At 41.1% G+C, this 20,901-nt stretch overlaps 1 protein-coding gene across 3 annotated transcripts in view; it reads left to right on the top strand.

The window, feature by feature from the left end:
* Positions 1–20,901, top strand: part of LOC116054513 (synapsin-3) — a 128,165-nt gene that overhangs the window by 4,111 nt on the left and 103,153 nt on the right. For 2 of the 3 annotated variants that reach the window (XM_031306083.2, XM_031306085.2), the window contains exon 2: positions 7,389–7,876. In XM_031306083.2, the coding sequence (XP_031161943.1) occupies positions 7,449–7,876 (428 nt within the window). In that variant the 5' untranslated portion in view covers positions 7,389–7,448. Of the gene's footprint in view, positions 1–7,356; positions 7,877–20,901 lie in introns of all 3 variants that reach the window. The other variant, XM_035995860.1, reaches the window with a different exon arrangement.

The raw sequence follows: 20,901 nt of genomic DNA on the forward strand, positions 1-20,901 counted from the left end.
ACTTCTGATATGATGGATGTTTCTCGCAGATCATATTTGTGGAAAAAAAAAATCCTGAAGCAGCAAAACATGATTTTCTTTGTTTTATTGTAATGTGTCCTGTACTTCCCTGACCTTTGAGTAGTTGCGGTGTGTTAATCAGCCTTAAAGAGTTATCCACCCTTAAAGAATTGAATTAGGCTGGGATTCAGTGATTAGTTTTAGTGCATCATGATACTCTAAATTTTAAGGAAGGATCGAAAGGATTCAATTTGGAGGAAACTATTGCTGGGCAATATATCAATATGGTGATATGAGACTAGATATCATCTTAGATTTTGGATATCGTAATATCGTGATATGACATAAGTGTTGTCTTTTCCTGGTTTTAAAGGCTGCATTACAGTAAAGTGATGTACTTTTCTGAACTTACCAGACTGACTCTAGGTGTTCTATTATTTGCCTTTTCCCCACTTAGACATTATGTCCTCATTACTGATCATTATTTATCAAAAATCTAAGTGTGAAGATATTTTGTTAGAGCACCAATTGACAACCCTAGAATGTCACCGCAATATTGATATCGAGGTATTTGGTCAAGAATATCGTGATATCTGATTTTCTCCCTATCGCCCAGCCCTAGAGGAAACACTAAATATTACTGTGTTTTCCATGATATTGGTTGGATTTTGTCTAAAGATGTTGACTATTGGCACGCATTGGTTGAGTTAGCTATTGGTTGGTGAAGTCAAATACTGTGAAATGCTGCAAAGAAGTTAACAAGAAGACTCTACAACCATGTTAGCGACTCTAGGCTATATTAAGGCACAGCTGTGCTATGAGCTAAATGCTCGTCAGCATGTTAGCATGCTTGCACTGAGAATGCTAACATGCTGATGTTACTATGCATTTACCATGTTCACCATCTTAGTTTAGCATGCTAGTATGCCAATATTTTTTTTAATTATTTGAGGCTGATAGGAATCTATAGTAAACCAAAGCATTGGACAGATATTATGGACAGAAACAAAGAATAACCATGATTTTATTATTCTTAGAGCCTGTAGCCTGGATGGAATTACAAAAGATGTCAAGGCAATAAATTCAAAAGGGTCTAAATAGAATAAGAATAGATTTTATGTCTTATATTTAGATATTTTTAGGCATTTTCTGTGGAAAATGTGGACCAATTGTGATGTTAGAAAAGTTAAGGTGGTCACCAAAACATTATGGTCCATCCTATAGGTACCATAAATCTGTATAGCAAATGTCACAGTATAATTGGCTTTTGAGATCCCTTCACAGACTAATGTATTGGTCAAGGGGAAATTTTGGCCTGATGGTGGCGCTAGAGCAGTGTTTGTACTAGTCCCCCCTTGGGGTACTTAAGAGTACTGCAGGGGGTATGTGAGATTTACAAATCTGTGATTTTTTTTTTTTTTTTTTTTTTTTTTAATTTAGTGATAGATTTTAAACATTGAAAATCGAGGCTACTTGAACTCCTTCACTTGGGGTAAAGACTCTAATCTAAAGAATCTACCGGTCAGTTTTCGTTCCTACCCTCACCTATGGTCATGAAGGCTGGGTCATGACCGAAAGAACGAGATCCAGGGTACAAGCGGCCGAAATGGGTTTCCTCAGGAGGGTGGCTGGCGTCTCCCTTAGAGATAGGGTGAGAAGCTCAGTCATCCGTGAGGAGCTCGGAGTAGAGCCGCTGCTCCTTCGCGTCGAAAGGAGCCAGTTGAGGTGGTTCGGGCATCTGGTAAGGATGCCCCCTGGGCGCCTCCCTAGGGAGGTTTTCCAGGCACGTCCAGCTGGGAGGAGGCCTCGGGGAAGACCCAGGACTAGGTGGAGGGATTATATCTCCAACCTGGCCTAGGAACGCCTCGGGATCCCCCAGTCAGAGCTGGTTAATGTGGCTCGGGAAAGGGAAGTTTGGGGTCCCCTGCTGGAGCTGCTACCCCCGCGACCCGTTACCGGATAAGCGGAAGAAGATGGATGGATGGAAAATCGAGGCTAGCATTTAAGTTTGTTTTTATTTACATGGTTGTTGTTTACCCTAAACAGGCACAGCGTTGTACCTCTTTATTAAGGCTTTTTATTTCTACCAAAAATGTTTTGCGCTGTTCAGGGGGTACGTGGCTAAAAAAAATATTTCAAAGCGTGTACATTATTGAAAAAAGTTTGAAAACCACTGCGCTAGAGGAAATGACAGGAAGTTACCAAAATCTATAGATATCATCCTCTGGGCAACATGAATATTTGTATCAAACGTCTTTTCAAACTGGTCACAAGCTGTCGAGATATCGTGCTCTGGACCTGAAAGCGTTGGACGGACGGACAGACAGATGGACTTGCTGACCAACATCGTTGAATAAAAAAATACTCTATGGTAACCACGGCAACAGCTCTGACTCCAAGGAATTTTTTGTCTAAAACTCCAGGATAGTGACTGTCGTAAACATCCATCTGGCAGCGAGTCCCACATGGCTATTTATAATCCCCCAGAATGCCTTTGGGCAGGTTAAACGCTACCTCCCATTGTAGCATTTCTTCCCTCTGCTATCCCACCGCTATTCAATTTCATTCTCCTCACTCTGACTTGAGTCCAGCCACCCTGTGCTCTAACTGGTGTAGTGGAAGTTTTCGATGCAGCAGGTGTAGAGTTTTGAAAAATGGAATAGTGAAACAAAATAAGGACAGTCGAAGACTAAACCAAGTTAGGTTTTTGTATTTTATTATAAACTTGCAAGTTTACCGGAAGCACACAGGTTTACAGAAGGCACATCAGCTCAAGTGTGAAAAAGTCTCTTCCACTGGTTGATCAAGGACACTGAGCTTATATACACAAAGAGGAGAAGGGAGTGATAGCCTGTTCTGGTCTAAACATGACTTTGCATTTTCTTACAGGCATATCTGAACTCAGGATACAATCTAAATCATAAGAGACACCCTGGAGCCTCTGCGTCTCTCCCCTCTTGCCCCACTATCACGTGGGGGCCACATACCCCGTACATCTTGGACTGGCAAGGGAGCAACTGCTACAGTAGGGAGATAGTTTACCGTGACCTTGTACCTTTATCGGTTCACACAAAGGCCGTACGCATTCAGCTCCAGACTTCCTGGCTCCACATATTGTAGAGAAAATCAAAATCTTCATGTGGGAATGAGAAACTCCCTTCCAGCATTTGTGAGAGAAACACAGAAAGAAATAAAACAGAAAAATGTAAAGAATCATGCTTAAATGTAATTTTGCCATTACACTGGTTACACTCTCGGCCCCCCAGCTCAGACTGTCATGAATAATTAAAGCCATGTTTGACTGCTGCACAGCAGGGAGACACACACTGATCCCTTTAAGCTCGTTACAGTTTACCAGCATGGGACATAACTGTGTGTTAGTGTGGGGTCCACACTACTCCGGCGTTTCCGTACCCCTACCACGGACACATTTGGTCAAGTTTTTTATTTTTATTTTTTAGATTATTTTTTGGGGCATTTTAGGCCTTTGTTATACAGGACAGCTGAAGATGTAAAAGGGGAGAGATAGGGGGAACGACATGCAGCAAAGGTCCGCAGGTCGGAATCAAACCCAGGGCTGCTGCATCAAGGACTGAGCCTTGGTACATGGGGCTCACGCTCAATCAGGTGAGCTATCCAGACGCCTCCTGCTGATCCTGTTTGAATAGCTGGAATGAATCAATTAAAAATGACTTTAATATTTATTAGAATAGTTGCCGATTAATTTTCTGTTGAGCAACTGATCACTTAATTGACTGATCGTTTCAGCTCTGACATCCACATATAAAGTCATGCATTGTATTTCAAAAAAAAAAAAAAAAAAGAAAATTAAATTAGGATTCAGTCGTTAAAAAAGTTGCTTAATAATCTTCTATCGATCAACTTCTGACCTCAACAAAGACAGACCTAATGACACACCAGGGCCGGCCAAACCATATAACAGACATGAAGGGGTGGACAAATAAAACCCAATATTTAAATGAACTACAAATAAACAATATATAGACATTTTGGAATTAGTTTCTCACACAAAATAAATACACATACTCTACATTTTTTATTCAGAGAGGCTGAATACTAGGAAAAAAATGGAGTGAGGAGCACATCTTCCATTCGAGTGTGCTTCACATCATTTGGCTCATTAGGAAAATCCACATCTGGTGTGTACGCAGTTACATTTGAAAAGGAACATTAGTCATTATTGCATAATTTGGCCAAGATGGAATGACAGCACAGTGTGTCCCTAACTATTTAGTCAACAATTTCTAACAGGCTTTGGTATGTAAATTCACAGAACAGCCTCCAGAATATGTGATAGATTCCACAAGTACACAGTCAGAATGCAAAAAATAAAAAGAAGCTGAGAACAGCAGGACGGAACTGCCATCTCCCTTAAGCGGTGTCTTCATCAATTACAAGATTTTTAAATATAGAATAAGTAACACACACAGACACTCCCAACACACACTGTACACTAGCAGGGGTCCCAGAGTCTGGTGTGACATCACCCTGCTCTTCCCCATCATTAGAGAGCAAAGCCTGTGATTACTGCTGAGCCAAAGTTCTTTTTGCTCTTAGAGTTTAAGGACTTCTCTAATATTTCCTTTTATACGCTGCTTACTGCACCACTTGTCAGCTTTCAGTTATGGGTTTCTGTCAGGGTGGAGTGCAGTCTGTAAATATTGAGCATCAAATAGCATATTAAATAGCAACCATATCCTTTCTATTGATTTTTATAGTTAGCCTAGCCCACAGACTGTTTAAAAAAAAAAAAAAAAAAAAAAATAGAAAAAGCTTCCGGGTCTGAAAAGTGAAGCCAATGCGGAAGTGCCTTAAACCTGCATTCTATCTAATTTCCATCAGGGGACGACTCCACTGGTTGCAAAAAGAAGTCCGCTTCTTTAGATGTCTATAGGAAAATGACCCTACTTTTGACTTGATTTATTACCTCAGTAAACATATTCATAATGAGTTTATGTTCTCAGCCGCTAATTCCAAGTCGGTTTATGATTTAGCCCCAACAGACTCTTGCCAAACAAGAATGAAGTATTATTGAAAGCTCATAAAGACATAGATAACACACAGTGCTCTTTTTCGTCCTATTTCTGTTTCTAACAGTTAAGTAACAGAGCATGGGGTTCCCGTGGATTCCTCCCAGTGTGGATATACTGCACAGAGAACTAAGAGGCAAAGCCTTTAAGGATTTAAACGCTTCAGTTGTGCTAAGGCTCAGAGAGAAAGCAGCTTATTGGGTGCTGAGAAAGTGGGAAATGTGCCAACGGTGTAAAGATAGTGATTTTCAGCAGACAGCTTCTTATCTGTCCAATGGGATCAAGTCGTTACAAAGAGGGCTGAGCTGGCAATCAGTGGCCCTGTGACTATAATTGCCACTGCTTGTTGTTCGTCTTTATTCTGTCTGTTTTCTAGCAATTTTCTATAATTTGCCCTGCTAGTGTGCTCTGTAAGAGCCCTGTGGTGGTTGACACATACGCATAATTCCCAGGGGGAAGCCCCTTCACTCTGTGATAGGATAGGCTGCTCAGCCCTGCTGCCGGAAGCCATATTACGCCTCCCATTTTAGTGTTATTCCTCATGACAACAAGCATCTACCGTGCTGGAATGCACTTAGGCAAACTCTGAATCCCCAAACTCAAGTATTAATTAATTTAGTAATATAAGAATAAGTCTGACATTCAAGTATTATCTGGTTTCCATAAAACTGAAAAGCATCTCTTATGCTCTGAAATTGAAAATGGATGTAGCGGGGATCAGGATTTTGGCTCCTCTCTCCCCGGTGCTGTTGTAGCTGACCGGGAACCGGCAGGCAGGTCTTTCAGCTCTGGCGTTTCATTTGTGCTCGCCATAGTGTCACTGACCCGCATGCCAATCAACTTGTTGTGCTAACCCCAGCACATGTTGCTACCGGCGTATAGGTAAAAGTTTCCAGGCAGGGAGGGAGAAAATAGAATTTCCCCTTTTGGAATGCGTGCAGTATTGGGGACAGAAACATGATTACACCACTGCTACAACAGCTATGATCAGGAGATAGTTTTGCCTACAGATGCTCAGGCAGAAAGCTACTACTTTCACTCTGCATAAAGACTTCCCGATGGTGATCGTCTGACTATAGTGCCTTGTCAAGATGAAGAACATTTGCCCTACATCCTTTTTCCTCCTTCTGAGGAGCTTGTTGGACCCTCCTTCCCCTTTTAACTACAAAAACACGGCCGCAAACACCGGGCACATCCGCCTGAGACGTGACGCCTCAATAAGAAATGCACTTTCATCTCATCCAAGCTCCATTTGCTATGAGAAGCGTCCTAGTTTTAATCAGGTTTAAGGGTTTCTTTTCCCCTCCGTTAGCTTGGTTGCAGTTTGATAGCTAATCTGTTTGAATGTCTCTTCTCTTCCACGCTGGGTTCCATGTGTTACATAACTGTTTCCTTTCTCCCAGCGGGCTCTATCTGCTTTACACAGAAATGAGCTGTAACTCACTGCTGTATAAAGGCTTATCTTATCTTACCTTTCTCAGCTTGACACTTGTTTTCCCACTCTGACTCTTTGTCTCAGATCTGATGTTTGCTAATGAGTGTGATCTTCAGACAGCAGAAAAGCATCACATGTTTAACAATTTCCATCTGAACTAAATCTAGGCCTATATCTAAATCCTGAGGAATACCTACATACTGTAGCTTGTTGAACGCTCAAAATGAAAGGCTCCATTTGTGTTTTTTTTTTTACTCACTCACTGTTAAGAGCCACAGTTAAATAGCATTATGAGAGCTGCCTGCATACATAGAACAAGATGTTAACACAACAAAGTTGATATGATGAATGGGTTAGTAAAGCAGCAAACTTTTTTCTATATATATTTTTTTTTTTATCTCGCAAAAATAGAGAAACATTAGCATTCAGTTAATCGTGTTTCTGACCACCTGCTGAATAAAAATCTAAAATTCACTCTCCTTTTTAGCTCCGCTTTGGGGCTCCACCAGCTCCTGAGGGAAATATCTGCCTCTTAAGCTGCCAAATGCGTTTACAGGCTAGCTTTTTCTGTCTGCCGTTAGAAATTGCTGGGAAATTGGCATAGAATTTGTTCAGTTCAGTTCAGTGCAGTTCTGGGCCGTAAAATCATAACAATTAGCCGACGGATGCTAAAATCGCTCTTCAGAGCTGACGGGAACTACAGAGTTGAGTTACAATTCTTAGTGACTCCTTTCCCATTACATGAAGTAATTCTTCCGTTGTTAATATAAGAAAATTGATATGTGCAGCTTTGATAACTTTGTTTTTCATTAAAACAGGATGTTACAAATAATCAAATAAGAACAGCATTGCGAAACTGATTGTGAACAGATCCTCTCTCCCTTCCTTTGTCCCCTGTGCTGGATTTCAAGCATTCTTCCCCCTCTCCTCCTCTGGCCTGACGGACCCACCAGCCCATCACCATGAACTACCTCCGCCGGCGCCTGTCAGACAGCAGCTTTGTGGCCAACCTCCCCAACGGCTACATGATGGATCTGCAGAGGCCAACCCCTCCAGGCTCATCCACTTCGTCCACTTCCTCCCCCGCCTCCCCGGCCACAGAGAGGCGGCAGCCCCCGAGCATCCCCACTCCGGCCTCCAACCCGGCCTCAGGCTCGGGGCCGGGCACGGGCACGGGCACGGGTTCAGCTTTGGGCACAGGGAGCTTCCTCAGCTCCTTCTCCAGCGTGGTGAAGAGTGCTCAGATGGCCCAGAACGTCGCCGCCGCTGCACACGCCAAATCTGCAGCAACCGCAGCTGATGGAGCCTCAACAGGAAGCGGTCAGCCCCCTAAACCGGTCATACGCAAGCCCAAGATCCTGCTGGTCATCGATGATCAGCACACAGACTGGTGAGTTTCATGGTGTTCGCATGTGTGTGCATGGGTAGTTGAACAAAAAAAGGTATATTTTCACATTTTGCTGCATGTTTTTTGAAATCCGTTGCTTATGTCTAAAAGAGAAATCATTAAATTTTTTTGCGTTTTAAAATGTCTTGATTGGTCTCAAACCAGTTCCTAGTTCAACAGATAAGGACCTGAACTGTGACTTATTTGTTGTCACGTGTTTCAAAATTGTTCCAGTTCATTTGAAGTTTAACTGCCTTTAAAAATCCACAATACATCCCAAAAACGAATGAGCATCTTGGCTCACTTGCTATCTTTACTGACTGGAAATAACATCGCTACAGTTCTGCTACATGAAGCAGAGTAGTATTAAAATAGAAGATGACAGCTCTACCATTGTTTTCAAAAGGTTAATCAGTCCTTCCAGAAAAACACGATTATGCGATCGCATAATTCAATGCATAATCAGCCAAAGTCTGCATATTTATGCGGGGGCCGCATTTTTTCAAATACGCCGCACTTTCGCCGCATAAATTGCCGATTTCCGCTTAAAATATGCAGGGCTTGCATGATTTCATAATCCCCTCATTTTCGTTGCAAAAAAAGTCACATATACAGTCATGTGAAAAAATTAGGACACCCATGCTAAAGTTGACTAAAAAGAGGAATAAAAAAATCATCTTTTGGAAATTGATCTTAATGCCTTAATTAAAAAAATGGAAAAATCCAATCTTTAAGGACACCAATTGTCTTTGTGAATGAATAATGTATCATAAATAAATAAATGTTCTTCCTTAAAATACAGGGAGCATAATTGAGTACACCCCTATGTTAAATTCCCATAGCGGCAGGCAGATTTTTATTTTTAAAGGCCAGTTATTTAGTGGATCCAGGATACTATGCATCCTGATAAAGTTCCCTTGGCCTTTGGAATTAAAATAGCCCCACATCATCACATACCCTTCACCATACCTAGAGATTGGCATGGGGTACTTTCCATAAAATCATCTCTCAATGCAAATCAAACCAGCTATAAACTAATGAATTTTTTTTAATTAAGGCATTAAGATCAATTTCCAAAAGATGATTTTTTTTTTTTATTCCTCTTTTTAGTCAACTTTAGCATGGGTGTCCTAATTTTTTCACATGACCGTATCTTAGCAGAAAGTTGAAAAATGTTGCGTTTACTTCACACAAGAGCAGCCATTTTCCCCTGTTGCCATGGGAACGTTATGAAGTGATGTAATTACGTGACGTGAACATCATTGAAAAGCTGCAAACCCCGCGATGAAGCCATGATGAAACCGCAGTTTTTGCAAGATCCCGCATATTCTATCGCATTTTTTAAGAAAACGTGCCGCATAATCAAGGATTTTTGCCCGCAACAATCACAAAAAAACGCCGCATTTTTCTGGAAGGACTGGTTAATATGTTTAAACTGCGTAAGTGACATTCTTTATCCCTGGGCTTTGTTTAACTTAACCTATGTGGAATCTTTTATTACATGCAATATCTTTCTATCTATCTATTCTTTTAACATGCTGCTTTCAAGGCAGCTTATCAGTGTCAGTAAGCTTATTAGCATTATCAAAATCTGTTAGCATATGAGGAGTGTCTGAGGGGTGAAAAGTAAAGTTTTCACACTATTGTCTTTACGCTCCTGCGTGGTTGGGTTTTTATATTGTTTTTGAAAGGAGCAAGACATTGTTTTTGAAAGGAGCAAGACATCTTATTGTTTATGATAGACTCATACGTCCTTGGCTTTCACAGGCTTTTATACAGTATATGAAAATTGTCATGGAAACGAGAGGAAGGTCTTTTCCTCCTGATGAAAAATAAATGAACGTTAACCAAGACCGATGAGATCATCTTTCAGCAACAGCGCATGCATGCGTGTTAGAGGCTGATATTGGCCATCTTTTGCTGCACGCTGTGGAGGAATTGATGTCCGGAGCTGCAGTCAAGACATGCAGCAGCCAGTTTATCATGTTTGTCTTACCGAATCAATAAACCGCTCTTCCATTTCATTGGTAATTATTCTGTTGCCTGACATTTGCTGGTAAATCGACCTCAGTGAAGCTGTTCTCAGCTATTTTCAGCCCTTTGAATTTATCTACACAATTAGCCGGGATCATTGTGTACCGAAGCATCTGTATATGAGGCTCTGCAGGGAGATCAGACCGGGGTCTAAGAATGATCACTAGATTAAAGCGCCCCGCTGACAGCCGTATCAAAAGCGACAAGATTGCTCTCAATATTCTTTTATCCCGCTGGCTGAAATCCCGAAAGGGCCCGTTTTTCCTCACATCCCAGTGTTTCTGAAATGAGTCGACAGAGGATCATCCACTTACTGAGGCGTTCAGGCTCATTGAGGACCCATCCTCACTCTGAACAGATTGCAGTTTGTATTCACCTAAACAAACTCAGTTGCTTATATAAAGCGAGAATAATGGAGCCTTTGACATCAAGGGCTTTTTCAGCGCCATAAAGAAAGTAATGTTTGTGAAGGACTCTGTTTAAGGATTTTAAACAGGGTTGACACAGCAACACCTGTTTAATCTAATGCAATCCCCTGCAACAGCCCTGCTATAAATCCTACCTTCGGGAAGTTTCTAATGTTCAGTTTTTGTTGAGACTTTGACTAGGGCTGCACAATATGAGGAAAATATGCCATATGCGATAACATTGTTGAATATCGCAATAACAATATTACTAACGATAAATAAACATAATAAAGTGCACTTGGTTCTGCATTTCTGCTGCTTTCAGTATTCTTCTAAAATACAACAAATTGCTTGTTGAATTTAAAACAAATGAAAGGAAATAATTTTCAACATTCTTTTATTGAACAAATTGAACATTGAATGGAATATAAAAAGTGCAGTTTTCTACTGATATTTTCTGTCAACTAACACAAATAATCTCTGCTTGTCTTTCACTATGTGTTTACTGCGCAAGTTGATATTGCGATGACGATAAAAACTGATATATTGTGCAGCCCTAAATTTGACTAAATACTGTTGATTAAATTGGTCATTTCCAAGGCCATAGTTTGTGATAATGTATTGGATTGCATTATATTGTAATTCCAAATTGTGGCATGTAGACTGAGCCTTTTGCACAATATGCAGTTGGAGAAGTAGGAGTGTTATTTTGCTAAAGAACTTCTTTCATGTATTTTCTTTTTTCACAAATTCCTTTTTGGTGGATGTGCACTGTAGTAGATTTTGGACAGATTGGCTTGCAGAGACCGTCAGCAGCGGAGTCTGAGATATCCTGACTTTTAGTCCTCCCTAGTATGGATCAAGCTCCAAAAACACGGTGTCCTACATTTCTCAAAATGCAACTGGATAGTGGCTTTTATTAGATACATTTTTAATATAAATATACAATATATTTTAATTTAAAAATAAAGATTTATATTAGATCAGATTGATTGTGTTTGATTTGTAACTCAGCCGGTTCCTTGTATGGCCACCATGTGGCACTGTAGTTCAACTTTAGCATCACAGAGAAACGTTGGTCACTTCTTCTCATGCTTCGATATTCCTGTTAAGAAGGGAAGGGCTTTGACCAGCAGATGGTGATGTGTAATAGCCTCTGAGGTTTAAAGGAAACACTCTTCCCCTGCTGTTGGAACAATCGGCGCTCGCAGTCTTTGAGCTCACACATGTTCTGTAATCAGCAGCAGCTCTTCTGAGTCAAAGCACAGTATCGGTCACAAACACACATTGAAATACTTTACTTCACACTGAAAGGATTCTTATATAAACACATGTTGATCTTACATTTTTAGGATTGATCTTGAAGTTGACACCAATATCCAATTCAATGTTTCCCATTGCTGTTAAACCAGAGGTTTTAAAACTATGGAGGCAGTTATGGTACTTGGACTCAATTGCTGCAACGTGCGTCAAAAAGTGCACTTCTTCTCTTGAGTTCTAACTCTGAACATGCAGAAGTGATGATACACATATTTTTAGATTCAGCATGACATACACTTCCAGAGGATATCATTATCGCTGATCTCCATTGTGAGTAAATGTCCATACATCTGCTTAGAATTCTTTAGAAAAGAAGGCGCTCCTTATAACTCCAGAACTTCCCTAAGAATCATGGGGTTTTTAAGTTTTCTTCAGTATCAAAGTAATCCAATGTAATCTGTACATCCATGGGTACATTGTTAACAGTAATTGCTAAGAGTTAATTCGGCATACGTTGAATGGTGCCAATTTGCCAAAATGTGAACGTATATAGGGCGACAGTCTCAATTTTGTCTCCGAGTATCAAGTTATGTCACCCATAAGTGTTCTGGTGGGCAGAAACCATTACAGCTAACTATGATAGGCTAAGAGCCTTGTTAATCAATCGTACACTCTCGAAACATAAATCAGCAACAAGATGCACATTAGAAGAAACTATATTATTGGGCAGTCCTAGGCAGTGACCTCATTTAGGATCCTAGTGGCCTGAGGGTAGAATCTCTTCCTGAGCCTCTCAGTGTTTGCCTGCTCTATTCTGTACCTTCTTCCCGACCTCAACAGGGAGAAAAGGCTGTTCCCCGGGATGTTTCCCAGTCACTTCAATACAGTAGAGTTCCAATTTTCTTGGAGCCAGTATCTAGTTGCCATTGCGTCATACATCATTAGGCCAATTCATATTGGCTTCAGTATTAGAACTTGGTTGTTGCCGTTAGGTCTTGAATAGGCCGTCGGAATAAATAGAAGAAGAACACTTAAAAGAAGCCTCTCAGTCTGCACAGGATTAGGCACTTTGTTCCGCATTATTTCCAGATCCACCTTTTTTGTGGTATTTTATATGCAACATATCACTGACAAATTTTAGCCGAGTGTCTGTGGCCCTGTTCAGACCTGGTATTAACATAACATTAACACGTGTCTTGGGTGATCCGATCACAAGTGGACAGCTGTTAAATGCGTCAGTTCACAGCTGGCATTAGAATGCTTCTCCACATGCGTCTTGAGTGGCTACTTGTGATCGGATCTCACTTCCACACTCTTTATGCAAATAAACACGTACATCATTACCGTTTGCATATACAGAAATAGATAGGAGTTTTTGTTGTGTGTATACATTTCAGTTTTTACTCTCACATAAATCATACATTATTTAGCCTATTACAGAAATGTGCGATGACTAATGAAAAAACGCTTTGTCTGTGTAATGAAGGGCGTATTTTTCTCCACCCGACAACGGTATGTGTGTATTATGTTCAGATTTTTGGGCCCATTTTATGAACCTGCGGTCCCCGGGGACCTCCGTGCCAGGGATAACAGCAGGCGGCCGGGTGTCTGAACTGTGCAGAGCACCGGAACAAAAACACAGACACATCACCGACAATAGCATCCATAACACACGATTTACTCTCGGTGGTTTCTGTGACATGAGAAATACTAATACACTAATACTAACGTGGCCCAAACCCTCTTTCAAATGTGGTCTGAGCGATCGCATCTCAATGTGTCTTTGGCCTGGCTTTGTTTTGCACTTGGGTGTGTCACAATAGCTGTCATTTGAACCACTTTTGCAGTAAAATATTTTTATACAAGAATCCATTTCAAATGTGGGAGAAAAAAAAAAAAAAAAAAAACTAAATGAAAAACTCTGTGCTTTGTTCTACCTCCAGTACGGGTATCTGAAACTAAAGCACTTTTAGGGGTCTTCCTAGCGCCTATGAGGTCTTATTGTCTGCCTGAAGATCATTTCAAAAAGTGACTCTAGATCCGAGACCTTTCTCTAGTTTATCGGTGTTTTAAGCCCCCAACGTCTCCTTTCAGGCAGCACTGCCTGGAAGGCACTAGGATTAGGCAGTGGTTAGGGTTAAGGTTAGGGTTAGGTGCCTTGAAGTCAGCGGTTGCAGCGCTGCCTGGAAGGAGACGTTGGGGACTTAAAACACCGATAAACTAGAGGAAGGTCTCGGCTTAAAACCCCATTGAGCCTTTCTCTGACAGTTAGTGTTTCGTAGAAATTGAATCTCAGAGCCCACTTTAAAAGGTGCTTACAGAGCATGAAGCAACATTTAAAGCTCGACCCCCTGAGACCAGTGCAACTCGTAAAAAAAGACCAAATATTTGGCTGCTGCTGTGTGTTAGCTTTTTCTGTCACAGTGTTTGCCTTTAGGCAACGGAGTTCTGTTGATTTATGAAGGAATAGGCATACTGTATGCAGCCTTGCTGTTGAAATCTCTGTGCTGGGTTGCTGAAAAAAAAAGTCAAGATAAAAGCTTCAACCACACTGGACAAATTTCTAATTTACTTGACGGTCATGTAGTAATTACAGATGTCATCTTGTTTTTATTCTTCAAGCCACCATGTGGTGTTCCTAGAGTCTTCCAGCAGTCACTCTCTAAACAGATGTGTTGTGTTTTTCATGCATTTCCGTAAATCTACATTGATCGTATACCCTCTGTGGTCACCTGTTTCACTGGGGCCACAGCAGGCAACATAACTGTTCTATCTGGAGGAAAAACTGTGATGGACAGCTTAAGCCACAGCACACCTTTACATTATTGTGTTAGCAAATGTCAACTGGATAAGTACTCGTAACAAACTGTAAGCATCCACCACTACCTACTATCTGTCACCATCAAAGACAACTACACAGCTATAGCCAGTGTTGCAGACCTAATATTTGTATTCAGACATATTATTATATCAGGGTAAATATAAAAGAAAATCCCCTAACCCACCAAAGAACAGAACTTTTCACACTTCTTCAGTTAAGATTAAACATTCAAGATTCAAAATCCTTTAAGGGCTTTTCACACAGGAAGCTATTGTCGCGCCTCGTAATTAATTTTCAATGAGAGGCGAGCGGGCAGGTAGGGGGGCGCGGGCAGTTTGACAGGCGACGCGACAAGCGGGCACAATCCCGTGAAACTCGCGTTCGTGCTCGTCACGCCTGCCCGCTGCAAGAGTTGAATTGTGTTGAACTGTTCCCTACGTGAGCGACACGCCGTGCAAATCAATGAACAAGAGACTGATTCTTGCGAGTTTGTGAGTTCACTAAAATATACTGTTTTCTAAACAGTTATCAGGACATAGACAGCGGGGCTTTTGCTTGTCAGAGCATCGGCACATGACTGGATTTATCGGGTAACGTCCGTAATTATGACTATGCTAATTTAGCTAACTTTAGCTATCAACAATAACAGATCGTGTTTAGGAAAAGACTAGGATTGCCACTTTTTGTTATAAATCGACCTGTGATTAGGGATATATGATAGCACAGTCAGCTACTCTCATTCAGTTGTATGGCAGGGATACAGTAGTGCACAGAATCCCCATGGTTACCACACATTGATGGCCTGGCGTTTAATCGTGGAGCATTGTCCTTCACATGAGGAGCGAGACCCCCTGCGGATCCACGCGACTACACAGGCGAAGTGTCGCTCCCCGCGTGAAAAGCCCTTCATACCCACAATGGGGAAATTCTCACTGTTGCAGCAGCAAGGGATAGGGATAGCTTCAAAAGTATTGGACAGTTTGAATAAAAGTAAAAAAATGTTTTATTATGGTAAATGCACATCTTAAATAATAGGTAGTTGCTGAGCGCACATGGTTATTGGAGTTAGAGAAAATGGCGTCCCAACTGGCGCATACTTGTGTGTACTGCTCTTGTGCAAAGACATCCATCTTTTTCCTTTTCACATTTTGTAAAGTGTTCTTTCTTTGCCATATTTTAGGAATCATCAGAAACCATTACATTCCCACTGTATATTCAAACATAAACAAACAAACTGGTATCCCATAGCAACAATAGAATCAAAGATAAAAAGGAATAGATCAATAACCATTTGGAATGAAAAGATAAAGAGACATATGCAGTCTATGATGTCATAACAAGACTTTTAAGAATGTTGAGAATCTATGAATACTGGGACCCAACTTTAGTTCTGACACAAATTCACTCAGACGGCAGTTTGTATCAGAGAGTCATTTGACTGTGACAATCCAAAGGTGCACATTATTGCAACAGGAGAAAAAACACTGTGGTCCATCAGAATACAAAGTTGGAAAACATGGAATTCAACTCCAGAGAGATTGAACCGCAAATTAATTTCTATCTCAGTTCACTTGAAGAACAAGTACGGTGTGAACTGAAGGACAGCGAGGCGAGGCTCACCCAATGTGAATCTGAGGGAAGAGTTCACCTGATAATCCGAGAGGACTTGCTGGCCAATGTCCTCGATCAGCTCCAACAACAGAGAGAGGGCAGCAGTTGGAGCCATGAGAAAGAGCTGATGCAGAGAGAGATGTGTGACCTGAAAGTTCAGCTGGCTGAACGTGTCCACTCCTCATCCAGGGAAACAGAGTATCTGAAATCCCAGCTGGGAAAAATCTGCATCATGCTGCGAAAAGCCCAGAAAGATCTGGACCTGCAGACCTCGATTACTGAAGACCTGAAAGTCGAATTGGAGCAGGTGAAGGGAGAGAAGGAGGCCCTTAAAAATAAAGTGGAGACTGAGAAGATGGAGCTTCATGAAGAAAGACAGATGCTCGCAGTAGCTAAGACCACCAACGTGAGGTTGGAGAGCGATCTGGAGATTGAGAGGGCTCAAGGTCAGGAGCTGAAGGATAAACTGAGCAAAATGGAGGAAGCTCTCCGAAAACAGGAAGAGGAGGCAAAGAATATACTGGAAAGATCTCAGGCTTCCCATAGAGCCCAGCTGGATGAGGCTCTGGCTGAACGTGTCCACTCCTCATCCAGGGAAACAGAGTATCTGAAATCCCAGCTGGGAAAAATCTGCATCATGCTGCGAAAAGCCCAAAAAGATCTGGACCTGCAAACCTCGATTACTGAAGACCTGAAAGTCGACTTGGAGCAGGTGAAGGGAGAGAAGGAGGCCCTTAAAAATAATGTGGAGACTCAGAAGATGGTGCTTCGTAAAGAAAGACAGATGCTCGCAGTAGCTAAGACCAACGTGGAGTTAGAGTTGGAAACCTATCTGGAGATTGAGAGGGCTCAAGGTCAGGAACTGAAGAATGAGTTCAACAAGATGGAGGAAGCTCTCCTAAAACAAGAAGAGGAGGCAAAGGAGATACTGGAAAGATCCCAGGCTTCCCATAGAGCCCAGCTGGAGATGCAGGACAATAACAACAAGAACCTCATGGCTGCTCTTAAGAAACAGTTTGAACATCAGCTGGATAGTCATCTCAACGAGTGGAAGGAGGACAAGTCATCCCTCCTTCAGGCCACAGAAAGCCTGAAGCTGACTCAGCAGGAAAAGGAGCAGGAGTGGGAGAGGACGGAGAGCACCATGAGGTCCCAGCTGGTAGATTTTCAGAACCAGATAATGAAAAAGCAGAAGAAGAAGAAGTGGTACAGAAAGCTTCTCTAATGCCCGGCTGAGGAAAAGAAAATGCATTTATACACAAACAATCTTTTAAAAATAAATGCATACAAATGATGTCATGTTTGTTGGTCTGTTTAAAACGTTACGTTGCACTACAGTCATGTGTAATATGAAATGCTTAGTTTGATGTACAACTCAGGGGACAAACACTCATGAGTTCTCATTTGCATCCTAAACCCCCAAAAATATAAGTTGGTCTAAATATAGTTTTTGTCTGGAGGTACATGTTGGCATCCAAAGAAAATAATTCAATTAAAAACACGGAGCATTTCTTTCAGGGCCATTTTGCAGGTTTACTACGAGTCTCATGTAGCTTTAGACTTTAAGACCAAACAGGTTTATTTAGTGTCACAGAGCCTTTCAAACACAGCTGCAATTCAACGTTTTATGAAGAAATGCTTTAGAATATACACTGGTTATTGTCAAATCAGCTACAAAGTTGAATTATTTGGTAAAGATCAATTATCGGTTTACTTTTTGTTTTGGGAATAATCAATACATCCTATGATTTGATTACATGTAGTTTTGGTTTAATGATATAACAAATACCAGCTTGACATCCAGAGTCAAATTAGCAAAATAATTTGAAGTAAAAAGAATAAAATAGAAAAAAGTGTTTATATATTACTTGAAGCCTAGTCTTGCATTGCCAGACCTATCTCCACAGCGCTGCAGAGGAAGTTCTGGCTAGTCCATACAACATTCCTGGATAGGACAAAAACTCTGGTTTATTGGCGCTTGTTTTGGCTGGGAAACTCAGATTGGACAGATAGTCTAGCTAGCTGTCTGGATTTACCAGGCAGAGATCTGAGGAGCAGTTAACTATAGTCCTCATAAATCAACTGGAGTTTAGACATGCCAACACAAAGAAAGATAATTTTAACGGACATCCGGCCGAAAATGAGGGACATCCGTGGAACTTTAAGCGGCACCGGAACTATCCAATAAATGAAATGCAGTCGATACCGACTACTTGAAGACCATTCTGTCATTTACCGATTTTATGTTAGGCCTACTTCAGTGTTTACTCTACAAATGCACGAAAATTATCAAAGTGGGACACTGCATCAGCAGATACTCAGTATTGGCTCCTTATTATAACTAATAACATGAACATGACCCCTTAAATATGTCTAAATGTATCAGTGACTTCTTGGCAAAAGATTGTACGGTCTGAATAAAATGTGGAAGACTCAAAGACACAGTGAAGGTATTACAGTGGAAGGGTGTCCGTCCATCCATCGCTCTTGAATTTCCTCCTGGGCATTCCAGCAGAGAGGCTGAGGTCTCCGGGGAAATGCTGCTCTGTCCTGACAGGCTTGGCCTCCAGCAATGACTGATCCACAATAGCAGTACACAGCAAAGTCTCCGGGAGCATCACCACACTGACGATTTCTTTCTTTCTTTCTTTCTTTCTTTCTTTCTTTCTTTCTTTCTTTCTTTCTTTCTTTCTTTCTTTCTCTCTCTCTCTCTCTCTCTCTCTCTCTCTCTCTCTCTCTCTCTCTCTCTCTCTCTCTCTCTCTCTCTCTCTCTCTCTCTCTCTCTCTCTCTCTCTCTCTCTGCCAAGAAGCTGTCAGTCTGTTTGCGCTGTGTTCTGAATGATGAGTGAGCATCTGATTGCTCATTCAGGGCCGCTCCGCCAGCAAAGTGTTTACCTCTTCATGTACGTAGCAGAGTACTATGAGATCCTCTGGTTGCCCTGAGCCATACGGAGAGGTTTTTAATTTCACGTCTTGTCTAAAGAAAAAAAAGGGAGCCCACACACTGCTGAACATCTCAAGGCTCAAATGCCCCCTCTTCTTGGGGGCATTTATTAATCCATACTACAATCATGGTGCCAACACCAACAGGCCAGCATTAGAAATTACTAGAACTATTTTTTTTCAAAGTACTTAAAAGGTAAAGATGTTACCTAATCAGGACAACTTTGTCCCCATTAGCTCTTTGTGTCTGAAGGTCCTTAAACCATGACATTTCAACAGATCTCTGGTCAGATTTTGATGAACCAAATGATTTTGGTGAACCTTAGCCATAATGTCCTAACCATCCAAGGTAGACTCACCACAAGCTTCAAGATTGTAAAAAAAATGGTTAAGGCCCCTGTAAAAGCCAAAAGTCCAAATGAAGTCAACCTTGTCTTAAGAAAAACATGTTTATTTGGCTATGTTGGTTTGGCCCCCAAGTCGGCCTTGACTGGTAATAACTAGGGCTGTACCGAATGTCTTTCTTTCTATTAAGGTTTTTGAATGAAGCTTTGAATGTCTGTTGTCATATTTTATGACGTCCTCACCCTAAAAATAATAAAAAATCCTCAAACAAAATCATAAATTTTAATAAAGTGATTCATTGGATAAAATTAAGCTTTTTTTAAAACTTTCTTTTAATGAATATAACTTGTCGGTTTTGTCATAAATACATGTAGGCAGCAGGCTAATTCAATTAGGGCATAAAATGATGATGAAATAATAATCGAGGCCTAAGCCTTATAGCATCAATATGCTGTGACAGAAACAAAGCTCTGAAGTTATTGGAAATGTTTGGATCACACGAGTCCGAAACAATCCTGCGCAGCCACCACTGGAATCTTATTCTAGAAATTATATAATACTCATAATATTAGTGTAGCCTAATCTTTATCTGCAACTGTGCAGAAATATTGGGTTTAAAACAAAAAGCTGTGCAGCATTTAAATGTTTAGAAATTGAATGTCGTTATGCGTTATGAATGAAGCTCCATTAGTACTTTGGTACAGCACTAGTAATATCTAGACTACCAGTGAGATTACAATGAAATTTGAATGTTTTTCTGTTAATGGGAACCTTGCATCCCTCATAGTAAAAACATGAGCTAAACTTAAACATGGGAATTTAATCTTCATGTAAAAATATGTTGGCAGCATAGAATATCTCCTATTGTAAACACCGCAGTATTAGCAGAACATCAAGTTTAGCGGCATGGAAACAAATAGAAGCAGAGATAACTTTCAAAAAAACAACCTGGAGGGACAAATTGTTTTGTCCACATACATGACTCATACGCTTCCTATTAATGGTACACAAAAAGAAGGAACATGGTAAAAATACTCTCATGGTTAAAAAAAAAAAAAGGAATTCAGCTCCATGGTGTTTATAGAGTGGGTGTGTACATGACTGGGAGAAGGAAAGCCCAGACCTCCTTTTTCGGAGCTAAATGTTTACATTTGAACACATGTAAAGCGGTTGTTCAGCCCCGAGAGCCCAGCGGCCTGTAAATTAAATTGATCACTTAAGAGTGATGACATGTTTTGCAATGCCTTGAAACGCATACCAGTCATTTTTAGCCAGTGAGCCTGAGGGTCCTGCCTCATGCTCTGTGGTGGTGGTCCAGGGTGAGAGGGGGCATTGCCTGTCTAGTATGTAGGTCAGTCATGCCGAAGATTCACAGCCTCCAAAATTACAGAGAATGAGACCACTGGAGACCCAAAACAGCTGGGAGATGTTAAGAACAAGATCTCCCTCCCCCAGTGGCCGTAATGAACGTTAATGAACGGACTTAAAAGGACAGATGCAGGGAGCTAAAAAACAAAGAGGCGGACATGGAGAAGACAAGTGGAGGAGGAGAGAGGCTTTTTTATGAGATAAAATGCTGCAAAAGGAAAATGTGTTTCGGTGTGAGT

This window comes from Sander lucioperca, chromosome 20 (assembly GCF_008315115.2).
Source record: "Sander lucioperca isolate FBNREF2018 chromosome 20, SLUC_FBN_1.2, whole genome shotgun sequence".
NCBI lineage: Eukaryota > Metazoa > Chordata > Actinopteri > Perciformes > Percidae > Sander > Sander lucioperca.